This window comes from Mesoplodon bidens (assembly GCF_964165515.1).
Source record: "Mesoplodon bidens genome assembly, chromosome: 8".
NCBI lineage: Eukaryota > Metazoa > Chordata > Mammalia > Artiodactyla > Ziphiidae > Mesoplodon > Mesoplodon bidens.
In genome coordinates, this window is record NC_138165.1 from 86,519,800 (window position 1) to 86,543,805 (window position 24,006).

The window sequence follows — 24,006 nt, forward strand, 5'->3', positions numbered from 1 at the left end:
AGAATCACTCAGAGAATAGTATCCCTGTCATTTAAAAACTATTACAAAATGGTGGAAACATTTGGAGAATAACATCTCTGTCATTTAAAATCCATTACAAAAGTGTTGGAAATTGCTACTACTATCACATTATAGTTGATTTCACCACTTATTTTCTAAGTATTTAATAATAATTGCCCCACTTCAAATGTGACTATTTTGTGTGACACTTAAACAGTGTTTTTTGCCTATGGTGAAAGTGTTTATTATAATTAAAGTCATTGTGTCTCACACCGTTTGGATTCATAAAGCATTAACATCCTTTGAAATACATGCTAGGAACACTTTGAAATGACTAAAACTCTTTTTCACCTTAACACATGTAAAGTATGCAAACTAGCAAAGAAGACGCTTAAGAGTTAGTAATCTCCAGAGAGGAGAATTTAACTCCAAATACCTGGAGTTGGAATTGGGCATCAGCAATTACCCCAGGGATGTTGAGCCAACACAAAGGCCCCAGTGCTTCCCAAAGGCACACCTTGAATTATGCTTGTATTTGTTGCCATGGAAGCAAAATGACACTTTCTTACATAAATCCACATCTTTGAGTCACTGTACTCTGCCTTTTAAAATGTATCTGTATACAAATTGCTTTTTATGTTCTGAGCCAATTCTGTTTTGACTTTTTACCTTTACTTATGCTCATAAGCATATGACATTGTATTATTTGGTAATGAACATAACGGATACTCTGATAATCTAGGACATAGGGTCTATTTTAGCTCTACATAGCAATAGCTAAAAGGCATAGGGACAATTAGCAGAACAAGCAGTTTGCCTCCTCCTATTTGCCTATCATCTCCTTAACTGCACACAGGAATATTCTAGTATTTTGTACAGCTATTGAAAAGATTTGAAAGAAAGTGCTATGCAGGAAGTTCATTCAGCCCAAGAGGAGGGAAAGACATTGTCACTGAAGAGTTGACAAGATAAATAAGAACATAGTGTCATAGAGTAACTCATAAATCTTTTTTAAATCATTTTAGTAATTTAGATTTAATCTTTTCTATTTCAGAACTAATAAGAAACACTCAAATTTGTCATTTTTGATGACTAGAACATAATTTATTACAATGAAAATTGATAGTATCTATTGAACAGCAGCATTAAGAGCTTCTTAATACTTGTGTTTTTTTCTCATTCTCCAGATATAACACAGAACCTTCCTCCTTTACTTTTTCAAAACTTAAAGCCATTTTCTAGGGGTATAGAAATAACTCTTACTTTTACACAAATGTTTCTTTTAGTAAATATTGTTATGCACATCCAGATTATTGCTTTAACTCAGTCTCCATGAAGTGAAAAATACCTCAGCACACTTGGATAAATTCTGAATCAAATTCATACCATTAAAAAAAAATATGTTGATCTCCTGCTGTGTTCAGGCCCCATAAAAGACACCAGTGTTAGGTAGAGTGGCAAATAATACAGAGATGATCTCTCTCCCCAAAAGACCTGAGCTATTTAAAAGTGATGACGTGATGGAGAATACATTTGAAGAAGAAATAAAGTTTCTGAAGAGATTTTTCAGGACATAGTGACTGACTCAAACCAACATCAAAACCTTGCCATAAACAAATGTTATAGCCAGGAATCTACAAAAAGACAAGTTGAATGTGGTTGTATTATCCTGGTCTTGAAATGTCATATTTGTGGAAAGCAATAAAAATCACTAATTTATCACTTTACTCTTCTCAAATCCCATTTCATATTGCCAGTTGAATAGTCTACCCATGTCTTGCCCTTCTACTAAAAGACCAAAAGGACACAGGGCAACTTTGCCTTGATATGTGAAAACTGTTCACTGAGAGAGGAAGTAAAATTATTCTGGTTATCCAGGAGACTGAGTCTAGACCAATGGGTAGATTTACTTTGTCTGCAGACTACAATTATCTCAGAAGCGCTCTTGAGCTCACTCCTTGTAAATATTTAAGCAAAGATTAATTGTCTCCTTTCTCAGGAAGAACTTTCTGCACTGATGATGAATTACATCAGATGACTCTACGATCCCTTTTACTTCATTGATTTTAAAATTAATGAGTTATATCTTTATCCTCTACAAAATTTCCAGAAGATTCATTGATTTTACAAAGTTACATACTCAGTAGTAAAAAATAAAAATCATGCCCTTCTATAAAATATTTTAAAAAGTGAAACAATTTGTATAATAAATGTAAACAATGTAAATCAGTGTTCTATTATTGGAATCAATGTATTATTTTAGATGAAAGATTTTTAGAGTTAAGAGAAAGTTCAACAACTATTAAGAAGCTAAATATCATATCTGGCTTAGCATTTAGTATCATCTGGGTAAATGAACCTCAATGTCCTTACTGTTAAATTAGACATAATAAGAGCTGCCTCTACTGCATGTGTGTATGTTTGGTTATCAAATGTTCGGTATTCACAAAAGTGCTTTGAAATCTGTTAAGGTGTATATACTCATTTATATCATTATTCTTTCAAAAAAGCATTTGAAATGGCATTTAAACCCACATTAAAAAAATAATGTGAGAAACATAGCATAGGAAAATGAGGGGAAATGAGTTAAGTGATAAAATGAGGTTAACATCAAGTTGAGGCAAAGAAATACACCTCACAATATCTTTATTATTAATAGACAGTGAAGGATTATTGATTTGACTCCAAACTGCAAACTAATAATGAACGTATGGGAGAAAACACAATCTGGTACAAGATTCACTGTGAACATATTGCTACAACACCCTACTTTTCTAAGGAAAGAAATTGTTTTGTTTTGTTTTTTTCTAATAAGAGCTAAGATATATTTCCTTATAAAGGAAATAATTGCAAACACAGTCAGGTACAAGATTCAATGTGAATTAATTTTTATAACATCCCACTTTTCTAAGGAGAGAACTAGATTTTTTTTTTTTAGAGTTAAATAATTTTCTATGCAGGCCAAAAGCATGTGATCTAAATATACAATTTTATGTTGTGTATCCACCTGGATCTCGGAATAAACTTACTACACAAAAGAACGCGTGGTCTGCATGTCATTTAAGGACTCTTCAGTAAATATGAGTCCACAAAGAACGTTAAGTGCAGACTCTTTTTCCAACTAAAGGCAGATCCATATGCCTAAATGATCACACAAGAAGAAAACACTTTTGACACATTCATAATGAGAATTAAGAATAAATCAGGGGCTTCCCTGGTGGCACAGTGGTTGAGAGTCCGCCTGCCAATGCAGGGGACGCGGGTTCGTGTCCCGGTCCGGGAGGATCCCACATGCCGCGGAGCGCCTGGGCCCGTGAGCCATGGCCGCTGAGCCTGTGCGTCCGGAGCCTGTGCTCCGCAACTGGAGAGGCCACAACAGTGAGAGGCCTGCGTACTGAAAAAAAAAAAAAAAGAATAAATCAGGAAAACCCAAGTATTATCTTCACATTGATAGAATCAAAAGAATGTCACCAGTTTATGGGCCTAAAAATAGGAGGTTCTCACCTTTTTGAGCATTGTTGTAATTCATAAATATTCTAAACCCTTTAGAAATTTAATGAATTATGAGTTCTAACAATGGATGGGAAGGGGGGTGTCTCCAGGAGAACTTTCTGACACTGTGGTTTGGGTTCTGTTTTGTCTGTTAATATAGGGTCAGAGCCAATTCGCAGACCAGGAAAGAGTGGCACTTCAACACCCACTACCCCCGGATCAACCGCCATCACTCCTGGGACCCCACCAAGCTATTCTTCACGCACACCAGGCACTCCTGGAACCCCTAGCTACCCCAGGACCCCTCACACACCAGGAACCCCCAAGTCTGCCATCTTGGTGCCCAGTGAGAAGAAAGTTGCCATTATACGTACGCCTCCAAAATCTCCTGCTACTCCCAAGCAACTTCGGCTTATCAACCAACCACTGCCAGATCTGAAGAACGTCAAATCCAAAATTGGATCGACAGACAACATCAAATACCAACCTAAAGGGGGTCAGGTAAGAATCACATGAACACACGTATTTGCTGCCAAAGTAAAATCCCATTACTTATTATGTTGTCATCCTCATATTATAAGCTAACGGTTCTTAAAACAAAAGGGAGATTGAGGTTTTAAAGCGTTACAGGTTATGATTTATTGCTGAGAGTATGGATCTTATCTGAGAAAGATAGCTTATGAAATATGATGGAAATCATATGGCATGTCCATTCCTTGTGGTTATTACTAGATAAAAATTGATTTAACCATATAAGGGAATCTTTTAGTTGACTACCTAACAGATCTTTTCTAAATGTATCTCTATTGCCTTGTGGATTTTAACTTAAGAGATTAAAGTTACATTTCTGATATGAATTTGAGTGATCTATTTTAGATCCTGACTGTGAGTTCCTTTGACCATCTTTTAGTAATTCCACTTTTATCTCTTTCCTTCTCCCCAAGGATTTCCTATGACATCTTCTACCATTTTCCCATGTTCCTTCCAAATCAGAGCATGGTTCCCCAAGTTTCTTCTCTGGCTGCTATTGCCTAAACATTGCAAAGGGCAAATATTCATGTTGATAATTAATAGACAGTTCTATATGGTTCTATTGGAAAATCTATTTCAGATTAATTGTATTGAATAGGGTTCTTAGTAAAATTCTACTACTAACTCTTAACTTCAGCTTCAGAGCAAACATTCACATTTTTTTTCCAACCAGAGGGCTTTGAGTTCTACCTTAACCTGAACCTTGCTTTTACACTATGTGTTTGGACAAAGCAATTAGGGCTAATACAATACAAATACAAATATCATTTAATATTTCCCTTGTGATATTGATATACCCATAGTTTGACTTGTATTGTCAATGAAGAGATAAAACACCCATCCATTAGTGAAAGAAGAGAGAAAGCAATAATTTCCTTTATACATTAGCAAACTTGTAATGCCCTTTCAATATACCAAAAAAGCTTTTCTTTTTAACCTCAATATTATTTTCTTTGACTCTTTTTCTTTTCTCTTATATTTCCTGCCACTGATTTCTGGTATCCCTCTCTCATGCCAAAGAAAATGTATTTTCAGCAGGTTTAGAAGAAACGTCTTGCCAAAACGTGAGGCTGTCGAAGACTCCTACTCAGTGATGAAACAAAAAATATTGCTTCTTCCTTTAGCAACAGACTTCTTTGCTTTCTCATTGTGATTCTGTTCAAGGAAGTCCAAAGAGTTAAGCAAAAATCAACCAAAGAAAGGACGAAGGACTCAGTGTGCCATTTTCAGAACAATTATAACATTCTATAATAATATAGTCACAGAAAGATGCTTTTTCATAGAAAAATGTCATTAAAATATGAGCTACAAGAAACCCTTTTTAAGCATAAAACAAAAATAGTTCTACCAAGTTTAAGCCTGTAATTCGAAAAATCTCATACTCTTGCCTTTATCATAGTTTTTCACATCCAAGAGAGGGAAATATTTTGAGCCTTTTGGAAATATCCAAATGTCATATTATTTTTATATTTATACATAAATAATTGAAAAGAGTAGTTGAATAAAATAAATTTAGTACCAATTTGCAAGTTTATTATTTTAGCTCTTTTGATCTACCCCCTAAAGTAGGGTAATTATCATGTGTATTTAAAATCAATTCTCTTTTTATAACTATCCCAGTGTCCTGGTATTGTCCTTAACTAAATGCGAGGTTTACTTGCTTATCTTCTGGAAAATATTGATACTTAAAAGAACCTGTTTCTTCTTAGTATCACAAGTGAATATTAAGTACCTCAAAGATATTTTATTGAAACTAAAAAGAAAATCTAATAAGGGAATAATTATTGATATAATTTGACAATAAATGATTTTATTCAAAGGACTTTTCAAGACAGACAAAAAGTTGTTTTGGCCTCAGCTTTGCTAGAATCATTAAGTTAAACGAAGCCCAAAATATGAAGACTTATTTATTTTCTCTTTCTACTTCATTATGATATCTGGCTGTGAATATTTCTATGTCTAATTTTAATTGACTTCTACTATATTTGTTAATTGATAAAGTTGATATAAAGATGTCTCACTCGTTTGAGCTGAACTAATGCTGCCCTAGAGATTATGGTAATTAAGGGTTAGTAAAGATATGACACAAAAAATTACAGAAGGAACAAAAATAGCCTCAAATCAGCATGTCATTTGAAGAAAATCTCTTGTTCCGTGAGGCAAGTGGTAACCTGATGCAAAATTATCCTATTGCATCTTCAGATAACTTGGAAAAAATCTACAACAGTGGAGTTATGAAGTGACTTTCGTTGGAGAAGCAGGAGGTATTTCCTCACCAAGATAAGAAATAGATGGAGGGAATATATTTGCCTTCTATTTTGTGATAGATAGCATCAGTGCATTTAAATTGGACAGGAAAATGAATTGGGAAATTGAGATGCACTACAGTTGAACTGTTTTTGTAGGAAAAGTATTTCACTCAACACTTTATCCCCGTAAAAGCCTCCTTATAGTGTATGATCTTCTCAAATACAGGGAGTGAGGAAAGGGTCTTTTTCTGTACATGTTAAACTGGGGATTTTGATTGGATTTTAAAGGTTCAACCTTATAAAATGACTAAGAGAAATTTTTATGTTAAAGCTTCTTAGAAATTGTCAAGATGATATGCTAAAGACCCTTGTTATCTGACAGAGAATCCATAAATGCACCCTGTTGGGGAAGTTGAAGCCAGTGGCATGTTGTCCCCAATAGTAATTGTATATACTAGGATATTTGAATGGACAGTGACCAACCCAGAATCACTGAAGAGGACCAAAACAATATTATACCTTCTGTAGGAGCCCTGTTTTGTAATAGACATATGTCATCTATAGTTATTGAGAAAAAAAGTCACACAACTCTTATTGGTGAAGATGGGAGTAAATTGGTAGATGTAACCTTAATTTAATTAATTCAAACCATCTGCACAGACTCTATTGTCATAAAATTCAGAGTGGTTTAATTGTATGTAAATAATTTAATTTTAAAAGATTTATTATTGTTGTTTTAAAGTTTGTGCAATCACTAATATTAGGGAGAGGAAATGTATAATGAAAGATATAGTGTCTTAGGAATTCAACAACTTTCCAAGTTGGGAAGCTTTATTATTTGCCCCATTTTGAACATTTATTGCTCTTCCATATGTATAAGTTTTGTGCTTATGGCTATTATCTCTTCTGTTGAAGTCCAATTTTCTATTGGCAAAGAGGCTCAGCTCAGGTCTCAGTTCAGTGAGGCAAATCAATGCCTAATGGAATAGATAAGCTAGCTGAAGATATGAGGAGCTTTACAGAAAGCAATAAAGTTAATCTTTTCAGCTAAAATATAAATTCATTCTACTGTAAGGAACATATGCAATCTCGGATTTACTATAGATAGTAAGCTTGGTTGATTTAACTCAAGGCATAGGTAAAGCTATCTTATTAAGTGTATTAATTTAAAACTATCTCAATGTACCTAGCTCCCTAATCTACATTAAATCTAAAGCTAAATTTTAGAATAAATAGTGTTAGCTTTTTAAGGACTAGGCTGCTTGATTTAAACAAAGATAAGAAAATAAACAATTTCTCTAAATGTGAGGCATAAAAAATTTAAGCAAAAACTCAGTGAATGGTACTTTTTCTATCTGTGAATCAGATGTTTTTTTTATAGGTACTTTGATTTATATGGAATACTCCTACATGTTTTGACAGGTTTCTTGTTTTTTCTCCGTCAGCTTTATGAAGATCAGTATACAAAGCACCTTGTGATAGTTGAAAGATACTAATGAGGTGGTTTCACAAATCAGAACAACGAGTTTTCTTTTCATCTCCCTTTCCTTCATTCCATATCCTGGCCATCTTTAGGTGCTAATGATTTTGTGCCCCAAACAGCACTTATTCTACCCATTTCTTGCAGTCCACTCTCCACCACCCTAGCACAGGATATGTTATATCTTGTTGATATCACTGCAATAGTTGTTAACTAGTCTCCCTTCATCTGTTCTTTTCTCTTTTTTTTAATTTTTATTTTATATTGGAGTATAGTTGACTTAAAATGTTATCCTAGTAGCAGGTGTACAGCAAAGTGACTCAGTTATACATATACATATATCCATATATTTCAGAGTCTTTTCCCATATAGGTTATTACAGAATATTGAGTAGAATATTTCTGTTCTTTTCTCTATCTGATATACTCTCGATACTGTAGCCAGGGCTTCTCACCATATTTATAAATTCCATTGTATAATTGATTATTTAATGTCTATCTTGTCTCACCTACTAGACCATAAGCTACATAAAATCAGGGATGAGGTCTGTTTTGTCCTCAGTGTTCAGTATATGGTAGGTATTTGGCATATTTGTTGAGTGAAAGTTGAATGAATGTAGTATACTATATGCATCGAGAGATGCATTCTTTCTAGTGACTTGTTGAATGAGTGTGACTGCCTAAAGCTGTTACAGTTATTTCCCAAAGAAACACCCCACGCTGAGACCACAGTGAATTTTGGCTGAGAGAATATTGGATCAGAATGTAAGAGCTGAGTTCTTGGTCCAGCTTTTTTACTAAATTATTGTGTGGCCTTAGATACTAACCTCTCTAGTCCTCGACTTTTTTTTTTTAATAGTTTATTATTATTTTTTTAAATTATTTATTTATTTTTGGCTGTGTTGGGTCTTCGTTGCTGTGCATGGGCTTTCTCTAGTTGCAGTGCACAGGCTTCTCCTTGTGGTGGCTTCTCTTGTCGTGGAGCACAGGCTCTAGGCACACAGGCTTCAGTAGTTGTGGCTCGTGGGCTCTAGAGCGCACGCAGGCTCAGTAGTTGTGGTGCACAGGCTTAGCTGCACCGCGGCATGTGGGATCTTGTGGGATCTTCCCGGACCAGGGCTTGAACCCGTGTCCCCTGCGTTGGCAGGCGGATTCTTAACCACTGCACCACCAGGGAACCCCTCGACTTTCTTATTTGTAGGATAGAAACAACAAAATAATACTTGTTTCTGTATATAGTACCACCTCATTTAAATAGACTATGTTGATACATTAAGCTCTCAAATCCATGATTCTACAGTGTTTTTGCATTGCAGCTCATCAAAAAACATTCATTTAGGTACTCTAATAGACTCCATAAATATTTGTGCCACAAAGGGCCAGCTGAAGTTGAGTGAAAAAGCAGTGTTTCTGAAATAGGAGTGTAATTGAGGAAGGGGGAGCAATGGGAAGGAGGAAGGAGAGAATGAAATGTGCGAAACGTAGAGTGGAATCTTTTTTTATATTTTCTTATAAAGTTTTAGGCATTATCCTGAGACTTTTTTGGCCTTTCACATGCTAACTTGAATGAGTTGCTTTCAATTTTATCTTCAAATGAAAAAATGGAATTAATTCTGGAGGCAACTGATAAGTTATAGTAAAACAGGATTTTTTTCTCATTATATAAAATTATGATGCTAACCACTGTGAAGGTCTACTGAGTGCTATTAATATATAGTCAAATTTACAAATTATAAATTTTATTAAAAAAAGAGAAAGACTGGGCTTCCCTGGTGGTGCAGTGGTTGAGAGTCTGCCTGCCGATACAGGGGACACGGGTTCGTGCCCCAGTCTGGGAGGATCCCACATGCTGCAGAGCAGCTGGGCCCGTGAGCCATGGCCGCAGAGCCTACGCGTCCGGAGCCTGCGCTCCGCAACGGGAGAGGCCACAACAGTGAGAGGCCTGCCTACCGCAAAAAAAAAAAAAAAAAAGAGAGAGAAAGACTGAAACTTATTTAGATCTTTTTTCTCATTTGTATATTTATTCTTTCATCATTTACAAAGACTATGCTGGGCACTATACGATAAAGGGGGAATGGATGACAATAACATCCACTGGCCTCTACAATCTAGGCAGAAAAAAAGTGTTTGTTTGTTTGTTTGTTTGTTTTTTCTTGTCCTCCCCTAGTGCCCTGCCTTTATTTAATTTTAAGTTTTTTCCAAGCCATTCTTTCCATCTCCTTAGGCCTCCAAATAAATGCTAAATAAGAAGTGTAATAAAATACCCCATTAACTGTAAAATACAACCCAGCATGAAGAAAAACTGTTCACCAAAATACATTACAAGGCATTTTTTTGCTATCAAATTCATCATTATCTCAAAATGAAAGCTCCTTGAGATCAGGGACCCTGTCTTTATGCAATAGAATTTTATAACTGTAATTCAGGTATCTTTTCTAAGGTAATGAAAAGTTATTGAGCTAAGCTTCATAAATATTAATTATTAAAAACTATGGAAAAATTATTACTTTGGGTTTACAAAGTTGCGGCCTGTAGAGTCTGTTTTTGTTTGCTGTTCACTTACAAACCAAGCAGGGACATGGGAACAGCATTGAATCTCGGGTTGTTTTCAAACAACTGAACAGACTCTCAAAAAGTTACTTTCTTACCAACTTGGTCCAGTATTCCTTAAAAATATCTTAAAATTTTAAACTAAAGAAAAAAATGTAATGTCAAGATTTTGGCATATGAACTAGATAAAGCTCATTATCTGTTAATTTTCATGAGTCACAATGACTGCTATATTCATAACTTTCCTTCCAGTGCCCATGGACAGACCACTTAAAATATTTAACAGTGGTTCTAATGGCTAAACTCAATGTCTGTTTCACCAAAAAGTTCTTTCTAAAATTTTCAGCATTATGCATTCACCCCAGGGTTTCTCAACAAGGTTTTACCTTCTGTGCTTTTTGACAGTCTGCACAGGAAAATTGGGCTGATGCCTTAATAGGTCCTCTTCCATATTATTTTCCTTAGAGATCTGTGGAATTGTATGTTTTGACATAAACTATTATTTCTATTAATGTGTATCGAAGTATACTTATTGTTTATATTTATATACTTAGTTTTGAAGAAGTTATTGATCAGTGTCGGTAGAGTTAATTAAAATTCAGAATGGACTATAATGTTTGTATACCTGTATGCATTTTGACCAGAGCACAGTGTTGTTAACAGATGAATATTTGATGAACATCATCTGTTCCAGAGAACTTTCAATCTTCAGGAATATATGATATAATAACATTTTTGTTTTAATATATGATACCTCTGGACTCGGTAGAGGCTAAATAGTTTTCATTAAAATTGAATGTTATGGAATAGGAGGTACTTTTGAGAAAGACAGAGGAGTGTTTTTATAATGCAAGTATAAAGAAAAGCTTAATAAGCCTTCCTGAGAAATGATGCAAACCCAAAGGAAAAGCTTAATTCCCCATAAAGTTGAAGGGAAGTCAATTGAGTGTCACTGTCCACTACCTTTCAAAAAGAATTTCTTTCTAAGACAACCTTGGATGGAGAAAGAAAGAAATTTCTTGTAATTGAGGTTCATACCTAGAAGATACCTGAAGACCAGATTGTAAAGAAGCTGAGAACAGAATCCAAACTTTTGGACTCCCAGTTACTTTCCATATCTTGCTATCTTGAGCTGACATGGGGATATTTTTACTTAAATAAGCAGCAGCAGAGAGTGTCAAAAAAATCAAGTTTCTGTTGCTCAAGAAATCCAAGTTGACACTGTGATTAATGCCTCTGGTTTATAAACTGTTTTACTAAAAACTATGTTAGGATTGTATTTTCTTTCATTTCTCATGTTTCATATTTCCAGCTAATCTCTAGTAAGAGAGATCTTTTCCTGTCTACAGGCATAGCCTGCATTTTGCATTCCTGCCCCTTCTTAGAGTAACCCCATATTGGGGGGGAAAACAAAAAGCTCATTTCTCTAAAGGAGCAATTAAACTTATATGCAGAGAGAGTACAGTGGCAGATCACTTCAATTGAACCATTATGGTAAAATTCAACTAGAGTCGCATCAAGAATATCCAGAAAGTAACTATTCTGTTCTTTCCTAGCATTGTGGAGGAATACATAGAATTAATTTAAATTAAAATTAAATAATTCTGATTAATTATTCAATTACATTAACCTATTCTTTATAACTCTTCATGCTTATAGGACCCTTATATGAATGAAAAATCAGTGGTGTGTGCATACAAGTAATCAATGTATGCGCATGAGAATAAAATCCTTTTTGCCAGCCTCCCACTTCTAGGGACTCATTTGGCTGAGCCTTGAAGGATGAACTGTGACAGACTAAACTTGGAAAGAGGACATTCTGTCAAGAGATAATAACATGAAGAAAGCATGGGGGTGAACCTGAAAATGTAACAAGGCCCTTAATATGGACTAGAATACAGTCTAGATGAAATGTAAAGTATTAAGAGAGGACTCAAAAATCAGAATTGCTACAAACCCTGGTTGCCTGGCTAAAAGTTTTGTTGTATTTAATAGGAAATAGGGAGTTTGGTAGAATTTTGAATAAGGCAGAATTTTAGGAGGATGATCCAGTTGATTGATACAATAATACATTTCACTTCCACTATGGAGTATGCAGAAGGAAAGGTTGTCATGTTCTTTGCATTAATAGAGCAAGTAAAAATTTTGATTGAAAAAAATTAACAAAGATTAAAATGTGATTTAGAGTTAATGTTGGATAATGGTTATTGAAATAATTTTTCCTTCATATCATTCAAATAGAAAATTAGTTCATTTGTAAAATAGAAGTTCATTATATTTTTTCTAGACAGTCTCTAAGATGTTAAAATAATTTTTCTTGGCATAGGCTTTAAGGAAAACAAAAGTCCAATGAAAATTTCTTCCCAAAGAAAGTAGTTTTTATTTCATCTATCCACAGAGAACAGAAAGTTAAACTCAACTCTGATAAAAAAAAAAAAAAAAACTAATCTGAAATAAAGCCTTATCCTTCAGAGCAGTCATCTATTTTTCTATTTTATGGGATGGTTTCTGAGGACTGCCTGTATTTGTGGAATTAACTCTCTAAGATGTTATTTGCCAATGATCCTAGAGATATTTGGCATGAAGTATTTTGTAATTTTGCTAAGGCATAAATGTGAGTCACATGGCTCAGATACAAGTTGTCAAGCTAGAGTGTAAAACTTACTGAACATCAAACATTCACTGCCCAGAGTGGTTTTATTTCTGTCCACTCAACCATTAAGCATGATGAATGTCATACTTTGCCTCATTTTAGACAAAAGCAATATACCATGGGGCTTCCCTGGTGGCGCAGTGGTTGAGAATCTGCCTGCTAATGCAAGGGACACGGGTTTGAGCCCTGGTCTGGGAGGATCCCACATGCTGCGGAGCAACTAGGCCCGTGAGCCACAACTCACGCGTCTGGAGCCTGTGCGTGAGCCTGCGCGTGTGGAGCCTGTGCTCTGCAACAAGAGAGGCCGCGACAGTGAAAGGCCCGCGCACCGCGGTGAAGAGTGGCTCCCGCTTGCCACAACTAGAGAAAGCCCTCGTACAGAAATGAAGACCCAACAAAGCAAAAATTAATTAATTAATTAATTAAAACTCCTACCCCCAACATCTTCTTAAAAAAAATGTTTTTGCAATTATGGAAATATGTAAAGAATGTGCTATTAATGCATGTCAGATTGAGCAAACGTGGGTTAATGTTAATATAGTCTACCATCAAAAAAGGCCAGCTAGGGGCTTCTCTGGTGGCGCAGTGGTTGAGAGTCCTCCTGCCGATGCAGGGGACACGGGTTCGTGCTCCGGTCCGGGAAGATCCCACATGCCACGGAGCGGCTGGGCCCGTGAGCCATGGCCGCTGAACCTGCGCGTCCGGGAGAGGCCACAACAGTAAGAGGCCTGTGTACCGCAAAAAAAAAAAAAAAGGCCAGCTAGTTTTTTCAGTAGAAAATCTATGATTCTCAGGAAAATCAACTTTGAAGTTGGCCTTGAAGTTTTAGAATTTAAGATTTGAATCATCTCTAAATAATGCAAGCAATGTGTCCCCTTTGGGTTTGAATCATTTGTTTTGGAAATCATAAAAATTGTCAAACAATTGATTAAAAGTTAGAGTCAAACAAATTTATGTAACTGAATTTGGAATTTCCATTTTTGCAACAAATGAGTCAGATTTAACATTTGGCTTTTGATCACTTGGTAATGTCACTTGATTGGTACTCTTATGATCTCTAAATTAAAATTTGTAAATGAAATATGAGACTCTGTATATCCCCAAGGATTAGAAAAATGGCTTAGATGAATTCTATTTCATTGCCAAAATAAATAGATCCTTATGGAGAATAATTTAAAGTATTATTATTAGAAATAACAAATCAAAATTATTTGCTTTCTAAAATTAACTTACCTGTGAGGTTTGAAATGTAGTGGCCCTTATTGACTTCCTTATCTGCATCTACAATTTATGTGAAACTCTTATAGTGCAACTACACATATGGCTAGATACAGACTCTGTGATAGCCCCCGTTTTTTTAATAGGAATTTTTATTATGCCCTAAAGAGTGGCACAATCATCATGTCTTCTGAATTCAGATTTTGACGAGAGGCCCTTCCCTTGGGCTGCCGATGAGAGCTGTCAATGATACTTCCCTGTAAGGAGCAAGCTATCTTGTCAATGTTAGGCAGATGCTGCAATTTAAGCTTTGTCTAGTTAAAAATAGTCAGGATTCAACGTGCTCTTGAATTTTTTACTTTTTTTTGAGAATACAAGGAGATGTGATACCATTCTTAGATAGATAGATAGATAGATAGATAGATAGATAGATTTTTTTTTTTTTTTTTTTTTTTTTTTGCTGTACGCGGGCCTCTCACTGCTGTGGCCTCTCCCGCTGCGGAGCACAGGCTCCAGACACGCAGTCTCAGTGGCCATGGCTCACAGGCCCAGCCGCTCCGCGGCATGTGGGATCCTCCCGAACCTGGGCATGAACCTGTGTCCCCTGCATCGGCAGGCGGACTCTCCACCACTGCGCCACCAGGGAAGCCCTTAGGATAATTTTATTAAGCTTTTTTTATCATATATAAGGCGATAAATTGTCCACTAAAGCACTAAATACATGATTTCCCTTTAGCTATTGGCGGGTAGTTGTAGCCAAAGTAAGATAAAACAAACAAAAATAAACCTTTCCTTCCATTCTTACATTGCTTGTTGGCCCTCCAAAACATGCACAATTCAAAAACACATGAAAGAAGCTACAAGAGTTATTACTTTGCACATTACATTACACCAGAGTAATATCTTTCCAGATCTGGAGTTACTGTTATCTGGATTTGCTATTACCTTCAAGGTGAGTACTGGACTTGCTGAAAATAGAAATAGAACACCTAACCTCATATCTGTTGGGCCCAACCAAGGCCTGGACTAACTGTTCATGACTCAGTACAAGTCGGCTAGCTAGTGGTCCTTGGTCTTCTCCCCTCTAAAAATGGAAATAATGCTTTCACACCAAATCCAAGAATAATGGCTATTTATGAGCAGTTGTCAGAGAGAGGCCTTTCAAAAGGCTACCAAGCCAAACCAGCAAGGGAGTCATAAATCCTTTCAGCAGAGGAGGCCCAGAGCCTCCTTGTTGACCATCTTGGGAAACCAGGGCTTCTTCCCCTGGATGAATGAGAACCCTCACCTGTAGCATTCAGCCAGACCAATGTGAACCTCACCTGTTCTATGTGGACCAGTCATAGTCAAGTCAAGTGTACCAGGTGATTCACAATTGTGATGGGTGACACTTTAGGGGTTAAGGGGGAGGAGGGGGCACTGGTGTATCCTTCAGGATCCTGGGCTGCACTACACTATTGGCCCTTCCATAGAGTGGACCTGAGTCCCAGCATTGCCCACAATATCAGAAGCCTCCTCCTCACAGAAAATTCAAGTTTTATTCTTTTCCTATATTGTTTCCAGATTATAGCAGCCTACAGCTGGGATATCTAAGGCTCTCAAGCATTTGGCCCTTGTGGGGGAGGGTGCAGGAGAAAAGGGGCTCATATTCATATGATAGATCTGCTCTTCAGTTTCAGTGTTAGTTTTTTCTCTTAAATGATTACGTAGGTGGAAGGGAGTTTGGAGCCTCTTTGGTGCTGCCCATTTCTGGTTCCCTATACCCAGCATACTGAAAGAAAAATGCACAGTGAAGTTACTTCCAATTCCTTTTAGGTTAGGATTTTAAACAAGAAGATTGATTTTAGCAAGGTTCAGTCCAGATGTGGTTCCAAGGATAACATCAAACATTCTGCTGGGGGCGGAAATGTAAGTAGAAGCTTCTGTTAGGAGCCGTCCTGACTGTGTGGAGCCATCTGCACAGCAGGCACTTGGTCTCCTTTCCTGCCTCCCTCCCAACCCACTCCCCCCTTCTTGTTGCTGCTCCACACGTCCCCCTGGTTTGAGGGCTTGTTAGCCTTGCATTTTTGGTGATGGCCTTCCCATCCTTCCCTCTAAGATCACTGGCGAATTTCTTGCTTTTCTAATGGGGTACACCATGGTTTTCGGGGAGATGGAAAACCCACTTCACTTGCCAATTTGTTTGCTGGCCTTTGGCTTCAAGGTATTTTCTCATGCTGTCTCTACTCCCCTGCAAAAGTCAGCTGTGCACACACTTTTCTAGCTCCATTTAAGTTACTCTTGAGGCAAAGACTGATGTACTTGAAAGTACCCAAACTGTATAATGTCAATATTTTGTGCTTCATTATTCACAAGAGTTGGGTTATCATTTGGAATAATACAAAACTGGTGAAGCATGGCTCATCTGTAATTCAGTGAAAAGATTCAAGTCCCGGTATACTCTGTCATGATGGAATTTTTTTCCTGTCTCTTAAATTGAGTGAAAATAACATCCTATGAGAGAAAGGGAAAGATGAATCCATGTTTCTCAAATGTAGTTGAGGAAGAGTTGAAACAGGCAAACTCAAGCTAAAGAAAGCATGGTTCTTTGTAAAATTAGAATAACAAAAAAGACGAACTGGGTGACTCTCTATACTACAGATCCTGTCACCTAAACTTCAGATTCTGGCCATCTGTGACTCAAGTAATTTATAGATTATCAAATCCAGAATTCTCACCTATCTAATGACTCTTGGTTCCTTGCTCCTCAACTGGGCAGAGATGGAGTCAAGCAGTGAAAGGAGAGACAAGCAAGTGCCTTCTAGCAGGAGCTGTCACCTGATGTTCAAAGTAGCTCCACTGGGCGTGAAAATATGCCATGTGGGAGGACCACAGCAAGGTTTTCTGGGCTCTTTCCAGGGTGCAGGGCTAAGCCTCAGGCTCAGCATTTACACTGACAAGGTTGCCCTCCTTCCTGTTGCCCTGACTGTAAGCTCACACCATGTGGTACTCTCACAGAAGCAATCTTGGTCCTAGTAAATAATTTGAGGGTATCAGAGGGTAGACCCAGCTGCCCTCTACTACGGGTGCTGCTGGTCAAAACGCCTACATGGAAAAGGATAAATTGAGATAACTGATGATCTCTAAAGTAAGTAAGGGAGCTTCCAACCTCCAAAACAGTAACCTGAAATTTCCCCCTAGAGAAGAATCACTTGTTCAAATGTGCAGATTCCCTGACGCCATTTCCAGTGTTCAATTAAGTAATTCCCATGTATTTCTGATGCAAATGGACCAGGAATCACACTTGGAAAGCACTGTTTCAAATATTGGGAGATGAAATAATTTCAGTAAGACACAAAGAAGAAAAAATGCTGTCATTTTATATTGATAATCTGGTGTGCAATAAAAATTCCATTTAGCCAAGACATGACAATAGTATTTTAGAAAAGCATGTTTAGAGCTTTCTTCTTCTTGTTATCTTAAAGCAGTGTAGGGCTTCTTGTTTCTATGAGCAAAGTTGGTCACTTTTATGTAAAAATCACTTTTTAAAGAATAATTTCTCTCTTCACTTGGCTCTTTGCTTATGGAAAGGTTTGACACGATGTGGCTTCGTTCTCTGGGTGGAAGCTTGCCTTATGAATCCAGGTGTTTCTATCCCCTTGTGGCATGATCTGTTTTCTGCTAACAAAATCTTCTATTCTAGGATTTTCCTTCACTTTGGTTTTTCTTTCCAACCAAACATGTGGGAGGATCTATGGAAGATTGTGTTTTCTCATTTGTGTGCATGTGTTGTTGTATGTTGTGAGTTTGGATTTCTAGATTTGACGTATGGTCTTGGGGGTTGTTTATGTCTAAACTATTTTAAGCACATTTTATGTGGTTCACACAGGTACAGATTGTCACCAAGAAGATAGACCTAAGCCACGTGACATCCAAATGCGGCTCTCTGAAAAACATCCGCCACAGGCCAGGTAAATCGGTACTTTTTAGTAGTCTGAGAGATATTAGATTGGATTCAAGAAATTGACAAGCAAGATTTGTGTTGCTGTGAAATATCTAATTGGAAGGACTTTTCCAAATCCTGATACTTCATGCTTTTATTAATAGAAATTTACATTAGAAATTTCAAGGCATCTTCACTTGGACAAGTAAACTTAGTTACCACAAACAGGCCACGTATCATAGGACATGTTAAAAATTAAAAGGTACAAAAAAAAAGAGAAAAAGACAAAAAAATAAAAATTAATAAATAAATAAAAATTAAAAGGTACATGAGATGCGTTTATCTCTATGTACTCAACATGCATGTTGGAGCTCGTTGGAAATATATAGTCTATAAAATACATTGAGCCATGTATTTATACATAATACATGCACTGAAAGAAGCATTTCCAAAGAGTTTTCAAGAAATTGTTTTTCTACATTATGTGAAAAAAAGATTGTGCTTAAGCAAAGCTGAAAAAGTTAACTTTTCTGCTGAATTTCTCAGATCCAGATCAATAAGTATTGTGAATCCTCAGAATGCAATGTTTCCCCCAACTTATTTGACCATGGACTTCTTGTTTTTCTAGAATATCTCATAAGACTGATGCACTAAGGTAGAATTTCTACTCATCTTGCTGGGGATTTTTCCCTCCTTAATTCCCTCTAATGTATTATGAGTCACTTTTTCTGAGTATCATGTATTATATTTTTGCTAAATTCCACCTTCGTGCATATGTAAATAATGGACAACTGTCAAATTTGTAAATTTTCTTGAGAATATTTTGACAATTTATATATACCATTGAAGAACAAGAGGAAGCAATTGGTTTTAACCATCTATGCTTGGCATCTTAATTAAACCAGGTAATACGTTATTCCTATTAATCATTGTCTCAAATGTTATCAAAACAAGGTATAAAAACAATTGAGCCCAATGAGATTTCTGACCAGGAGATTGTTAAGAAGAATTTATTAGTTGAAAAACAAAGGTAGATAGGATATGTTTCAAAATAGATAAATGAATTGGAAACATATCTAGAGATCAGGCTTCTCTTTGGCAAAGGGTGTTCATAAGGCAAGTCAAGGAGTTAGAAACTATGAGTAAGGAATCTCCATTCCTGGTTTCAGAATTGCTACCCTGGAATTAGCTCTCTGTCATTTAGGAAACAGCAGGGATATGTTCCCATGTGGGTATCTTCACAACCCCCCATTTATTACTTAAGTCTACAAACATTTAGTTGACTTTGTACTGTGTCAACAGTATGATAGAAGTATTTGGCTACACTGCCTACTTTCTTCCAGAATACAAAAGACAATATTGGATTCTTTCATTCCAGACAGTAAGTATACATTTAGTTAAATTAACCTGGGGTCTTGATGCACAGAAAAATCTTATATAGATAAGAAAATATTCTGTGTATGTTTTACTGGTCATAAAAGGCTACTGTCATGGACTCCCACCTTTTTCTAAATCTAGCTCTTACTTCGTAATAAATGAACCAGATGACTAAGTTCATAAAGATGTATTAGCACAATGATCCTTGACAATAGCAAGCTTTTCACAAAGTTACTTTGGATTGTGGAATATCTAAGGAGAAAATAAAGGAAACAATTTGACACCTGGAGCCACAAATTGAAATATCCAGTCTTGTGGACTTCACTTCGGGACATATGAAGTTTGATGGGGATTATAGTCTTCTGCAGTTACTGCTCCTGATGGGGCCAGAATTTTTCAGAACCAAAGGCAGAGATGTCTGAATTCAAATGGACTTCTCTAAGAGTTACGTAAAAATACCTAGTAGGACTTCAACAGAAATAGACTCCTCAATCTTCCTTTTCTGAATATATTTTGGGTCAATGTTACATTGTTATTTTTTTTCTCTCTCTCTCAAAATACAGTTCAAAAAACTTTTAACAAGGTTACATAGACACAGTATATAACCATAAAAGAAAACTTGAAAAGACAATTTCTATCAGAGGCCACCAAAAAATAGAAAAGTAAGATCCTAAGAAAGTTGATCTCATGTAGCTGAAAGCTCAACATCTTCTAGACTCTAACCAATATAATTATGTTTTATGACTCACACTAATCCTGTAACAACCAACAAGTGAGACCCATGGGGCCAAGTAAAATGTTGGAAGGATAACACTCCTGCAGTTATGCATCTTTTGAGGGAAGGACAACTACATGTCTTCTGTAAGCATGAGTTAAATAACATCATGCACATCCTAAGCCTTCAGGAGGAGAATGAATGAATCTTCAAAATTTAATCCAGTAACACCATACAATTTCAAGGGGCCCCTGGCCAGGTAATTGGGTGTTAATATAAATGTCCAGGTATCACATGAGAAAAACACCACAGGCCTAAGAGACCTGTAAAGTTTTAACAGACCTTTCTCTCGTCTACAGAGATAAATAAGCAGCAAGAGTCCAAAACTAAAAAATCTCTTCCATGTTTCCATAGAGTCCCTCAGGTATTTTTCCCAAATCAAAATCCCAAGAGAGATGCAATGATAGTAGAGGGTCACATTGCTTACCACTGGCCTTACAAAAAAATGCATAGAGCCAAAACCAAGTTAATAATGCAAGTCAAAGCTAATCTCTTAGGTGGAGACAGGTAAAGGTGTCTAATCCAGCTTCCTTCCAGGTCAAAGACATCAGCAGACAGGCTCAAGAACAGGCTAAAGGACAACAGATACCTACTCAATGTAGAACTCCTTACATTCATAAGCCTGAGAAAGGTGTGCAGAATTGGGAGTGCCACAGAAGTGTGGCTCATGGCACTCTCATCTATCAGCAGATCCTTGAGTTTCAGACTAATTAGCATTTAAGGAAATGGCATGGTCAAAACTCCGTCTCAGTATTATCAGATCAAAGTCAGAGTCACATTGGTCCTATGGCATCTGGAAAAGAATGGGATCTCCTAAGAGTCTCTTCCTGTCACTCCATCTGCTAATTAAAATGGAAGCTCTTAAGCAACTTAGCCCCTGACTCCAGTTTCATCAGTCAAGCTATCAATGCTGAAAATTGACAAATGGTAATATTACCCACATGCACTCCATTGCTAGCCTAATAGTTCTTTGAACAAGTGACCTATTACCATTAAGAAAAATAAAGAAGAGTTTCATTGCAATTTAATTTGCTCCCTTAGAAATAAGAGACTAAATGTGCCAAGTTTGAGAAAGGATACATAAGATACTTTCATTGTGTTATTTTTAGAGTTTTTATCACACAGACAAGAACAACCCCTCTGATATTTTAGGTTAGACATGAGTAGAGGAGAAAGGAATTAACATGTAGAGCAATCCACGTAATGGTACAAAAAGGATGTCACTACCATAGATGGTGTGGGGAAAATGGTATAGACTAGAAATTCTAAAAGATTCCTTTCACATCCATGGTCGGAGGGGTAGTAGAGGTCATTAAGTTTGTCGTTTGCCATGGTCTACCTACTATAATCATTTTGGGGAACTAGTCACCACAAATATAAGATTTAATTTTAGCAAGGCATTTAAAAGCCTTTCTCCTCTCCTACGTAGGTGGTGGGCGTGTGAAAATTGAGAGTGTGAAACTGGATTTCAAAGAAAAGGCCCAAGCTAAAGTTGGTTCACTTGACAATGCTCACCACGTACCTGGAGGTGGTAATGTCAAGGTAAGAAACAAGATCGTGAGCCGATCTTGCCTTTTTAAAAAATCCTTCTGAAATACTCTTCATCAAAATGGGTCCCAAATTGAAGGCCTGGACATCTAGAAGTAGGGATGTTAAGAGCTGAATAGAAGTGACATGAGTGTCAGCTCTGGGATATAGAGGAGCTAAGCGACAGTTAAGATGCTTGAGTTAACGAGGACTGATGCTTGTCTTAAACAGATTGACAGCCAAAAGTTGAACTTCAGAGAGCATGCTAAGGCCCGTGTGGACCACGGGGCTGAGATCATTACACAGTCCCCAGGCAGATCCAGCGTGGCATCCCCCCGACGACTCAGCAACGTCTCCTCTTCTGGAAGCATCAACCTGCTCGAATCCCCCCAGCTTGCCACCCTGGCCGAGGACGTCACTGCCGCACTCGCTAAGCAGGGCTTGTGAATATTTCTCATTTAGCATTGAAGTAATACTATTTAGGCATGAGCTCTTGGCAGGAGTGGGCTCTGAGCAGGTGTTATATTCATTCTTTACAAACCATAAAATAAATAATCTCATTCCCAAACTGTAGTAATTGTTACAATTTTATATTAAAAAAAAGAATAGTATACGCAGAAATTGACTTGATTTCCATTTGTAACAGGAAGATACTGGCTTTACATGAGTACAATTGGACAATTATTTTTGCTCTGCTCTGTTTTGCATGGAGTAATATTATTTTAAAAATTGCATTTCTACCTTTCATGTGCCTGAAGGCTATCCACTACATCCTGAAAGGCCTTGTTAAAATCCAAGCTGCTCATTTCACTATTTTGTTGCTGGGTGAAAAGGTAAAAAGCTGCCCATTGTAACTTATTACAGGTTAAATTAAATCAAGGAGTCTGATTGCAGGAAGGGAAGAGCATGTAAGAAATAAGTTTTTTTAAAAGCGTTATTTTGTATAAATGGGAAGAAAGATTCAATTAAGTTATTAACATTTGGGACCTGGATAATTATATCAGAGTATAAGTCAATCCAATAAATTATTTAACTAATTAAGAAATAGTTACGACGCATTCGAGCTGTGGTTGAGGAAGTGGTATAAAGTGCATCTCTTAGGAATGAAGCACTTTCATTAGGGTGGACTCGTGTCTGATTAGAACGTTGGTTGATCAGCTAGATTTGTGTACACACTACCAGTTTCACACTCCCTTTCCATCTGTTTGATACAGTATTATAGATATAAATATATATATATTTCTCTGTGGCCATTTGTGATACTTCCTCATATACTTGAATATTATACTTCCTTATTCACAGCATCTGTGTCTCCTGCACCCTTTGGTGTTGCAGTTTTAGGTATGTGAAAGTAGGTGTTAGCAGGGTTCTTTCCCTATTAAAAAAAAGTTTAAAAACACAAAAAGTTTTAGCATGAAGTTGCTTTCTGTAACAACTCAAAGCTGTAACCCTGTTTTAGTGCCAGATACAAGTCTCTCCCGTGATGCTAGAAAAAATTTGTTTTTCTTTGCTTTCACCAACATGGAGTTTGTGGGGGTGGGTCCAGTTATACATAAAAGGGTTTACAGATTGTTGGTGTAAGATTATGGATTTATCTTATTTTGAATCACAGGATAGTTTGGGTTTTATTCCTGTAATCATTCATGAAACAGACTTCTTAAGATTTCTTTTTCTTTTTCTTTTTTTCCATTTGCTAAAGTTGAAACTAACAGTGGGATTTGGGGGCATGTTATCCCATTCTTCCAAATAGTACCTGTTTATTAAATTATCTGATAGAAAATGTTTGACCTCCATGCGCAAAGATCCCTTGATCAGAAGGGGAAAATACGGTATTTTGAGAAGCTATAGCTATAAAACATTGGAGGTGCAGATATCTAAATCAGTTTTTTCATAACTCCAACATTGTACTCTGTAAAGGAACACTATTGTTTGTCAGTAGATAATACCATTCTGACTTTAGATACGGTCTAGAAATCACAAATCTGTTAATTAATTCACTTTACAAATCATTCATCTTAGATTTATGAATAAGCAATGAAATAGTCAATAGCCTGAATAAGGCAGTGGGTTGCCAGGCTAGATGGATGCTTTTTAGTATTTTATCTGTTCTTTTTCTTGCTCAGGGATGGTAGGCTGGATCTGAACAGTTAAAGGCAAATGGTCCAGTAGGCATTTGATTCCTTTGAGCCAAATCAGTTCTTGAATATAAAGGAGGAAATGATGAACATGGACT

General features: G+C 36.7%; 1 protein-coding gene across 22 annotated transcripts in view; it reads left to right on the forward strand.

The window, feature by feature from the left end:
- MAP2 (microtubule associated protein 2) overlaps window positions 1-22,974 on the forward strand; it is a gene marked incomplete at its 5' end in the record, with an annotated part of 75,070 nt that extends 52,096 nt beyond the window's left edge. For 19 of the 22 annotated variants that reach the window (XM_081242800.1, XM_081242805.1, XM_081242806.1 and 16 more), the window contains 4 exons: window positions 3,653-3,993; window positions 18,041-18,122; window positions 21,676-21,788; window positions 22,005-22,974. In XM_081242800.1, the coding sequence (XP_081098926.1) occupies window positions 3,653-3,993; window positions 18,041-18,122; window positions 21,676-21,788; window positions 22,005-22,220 (752 nt within the window). In that variant the 3' untranslated portion in view covers window positions 22,221-22,974. Of the gene's footprint in view, window positions 1-3,652; window positions 3,994-15,987; window positions 16,081-18,040; window positions 18,123-21,675; window positions 21,789-22,004 lie in introns of all 22 variants that reach the window. The other 3 variants (XM_081242789.1, XM_081242804.1, XM_081242809.1) reach the window with 1 other exon arrangement.
- Window positions 22,975-24,006: the final 1,032 nt, after the last annotated feature.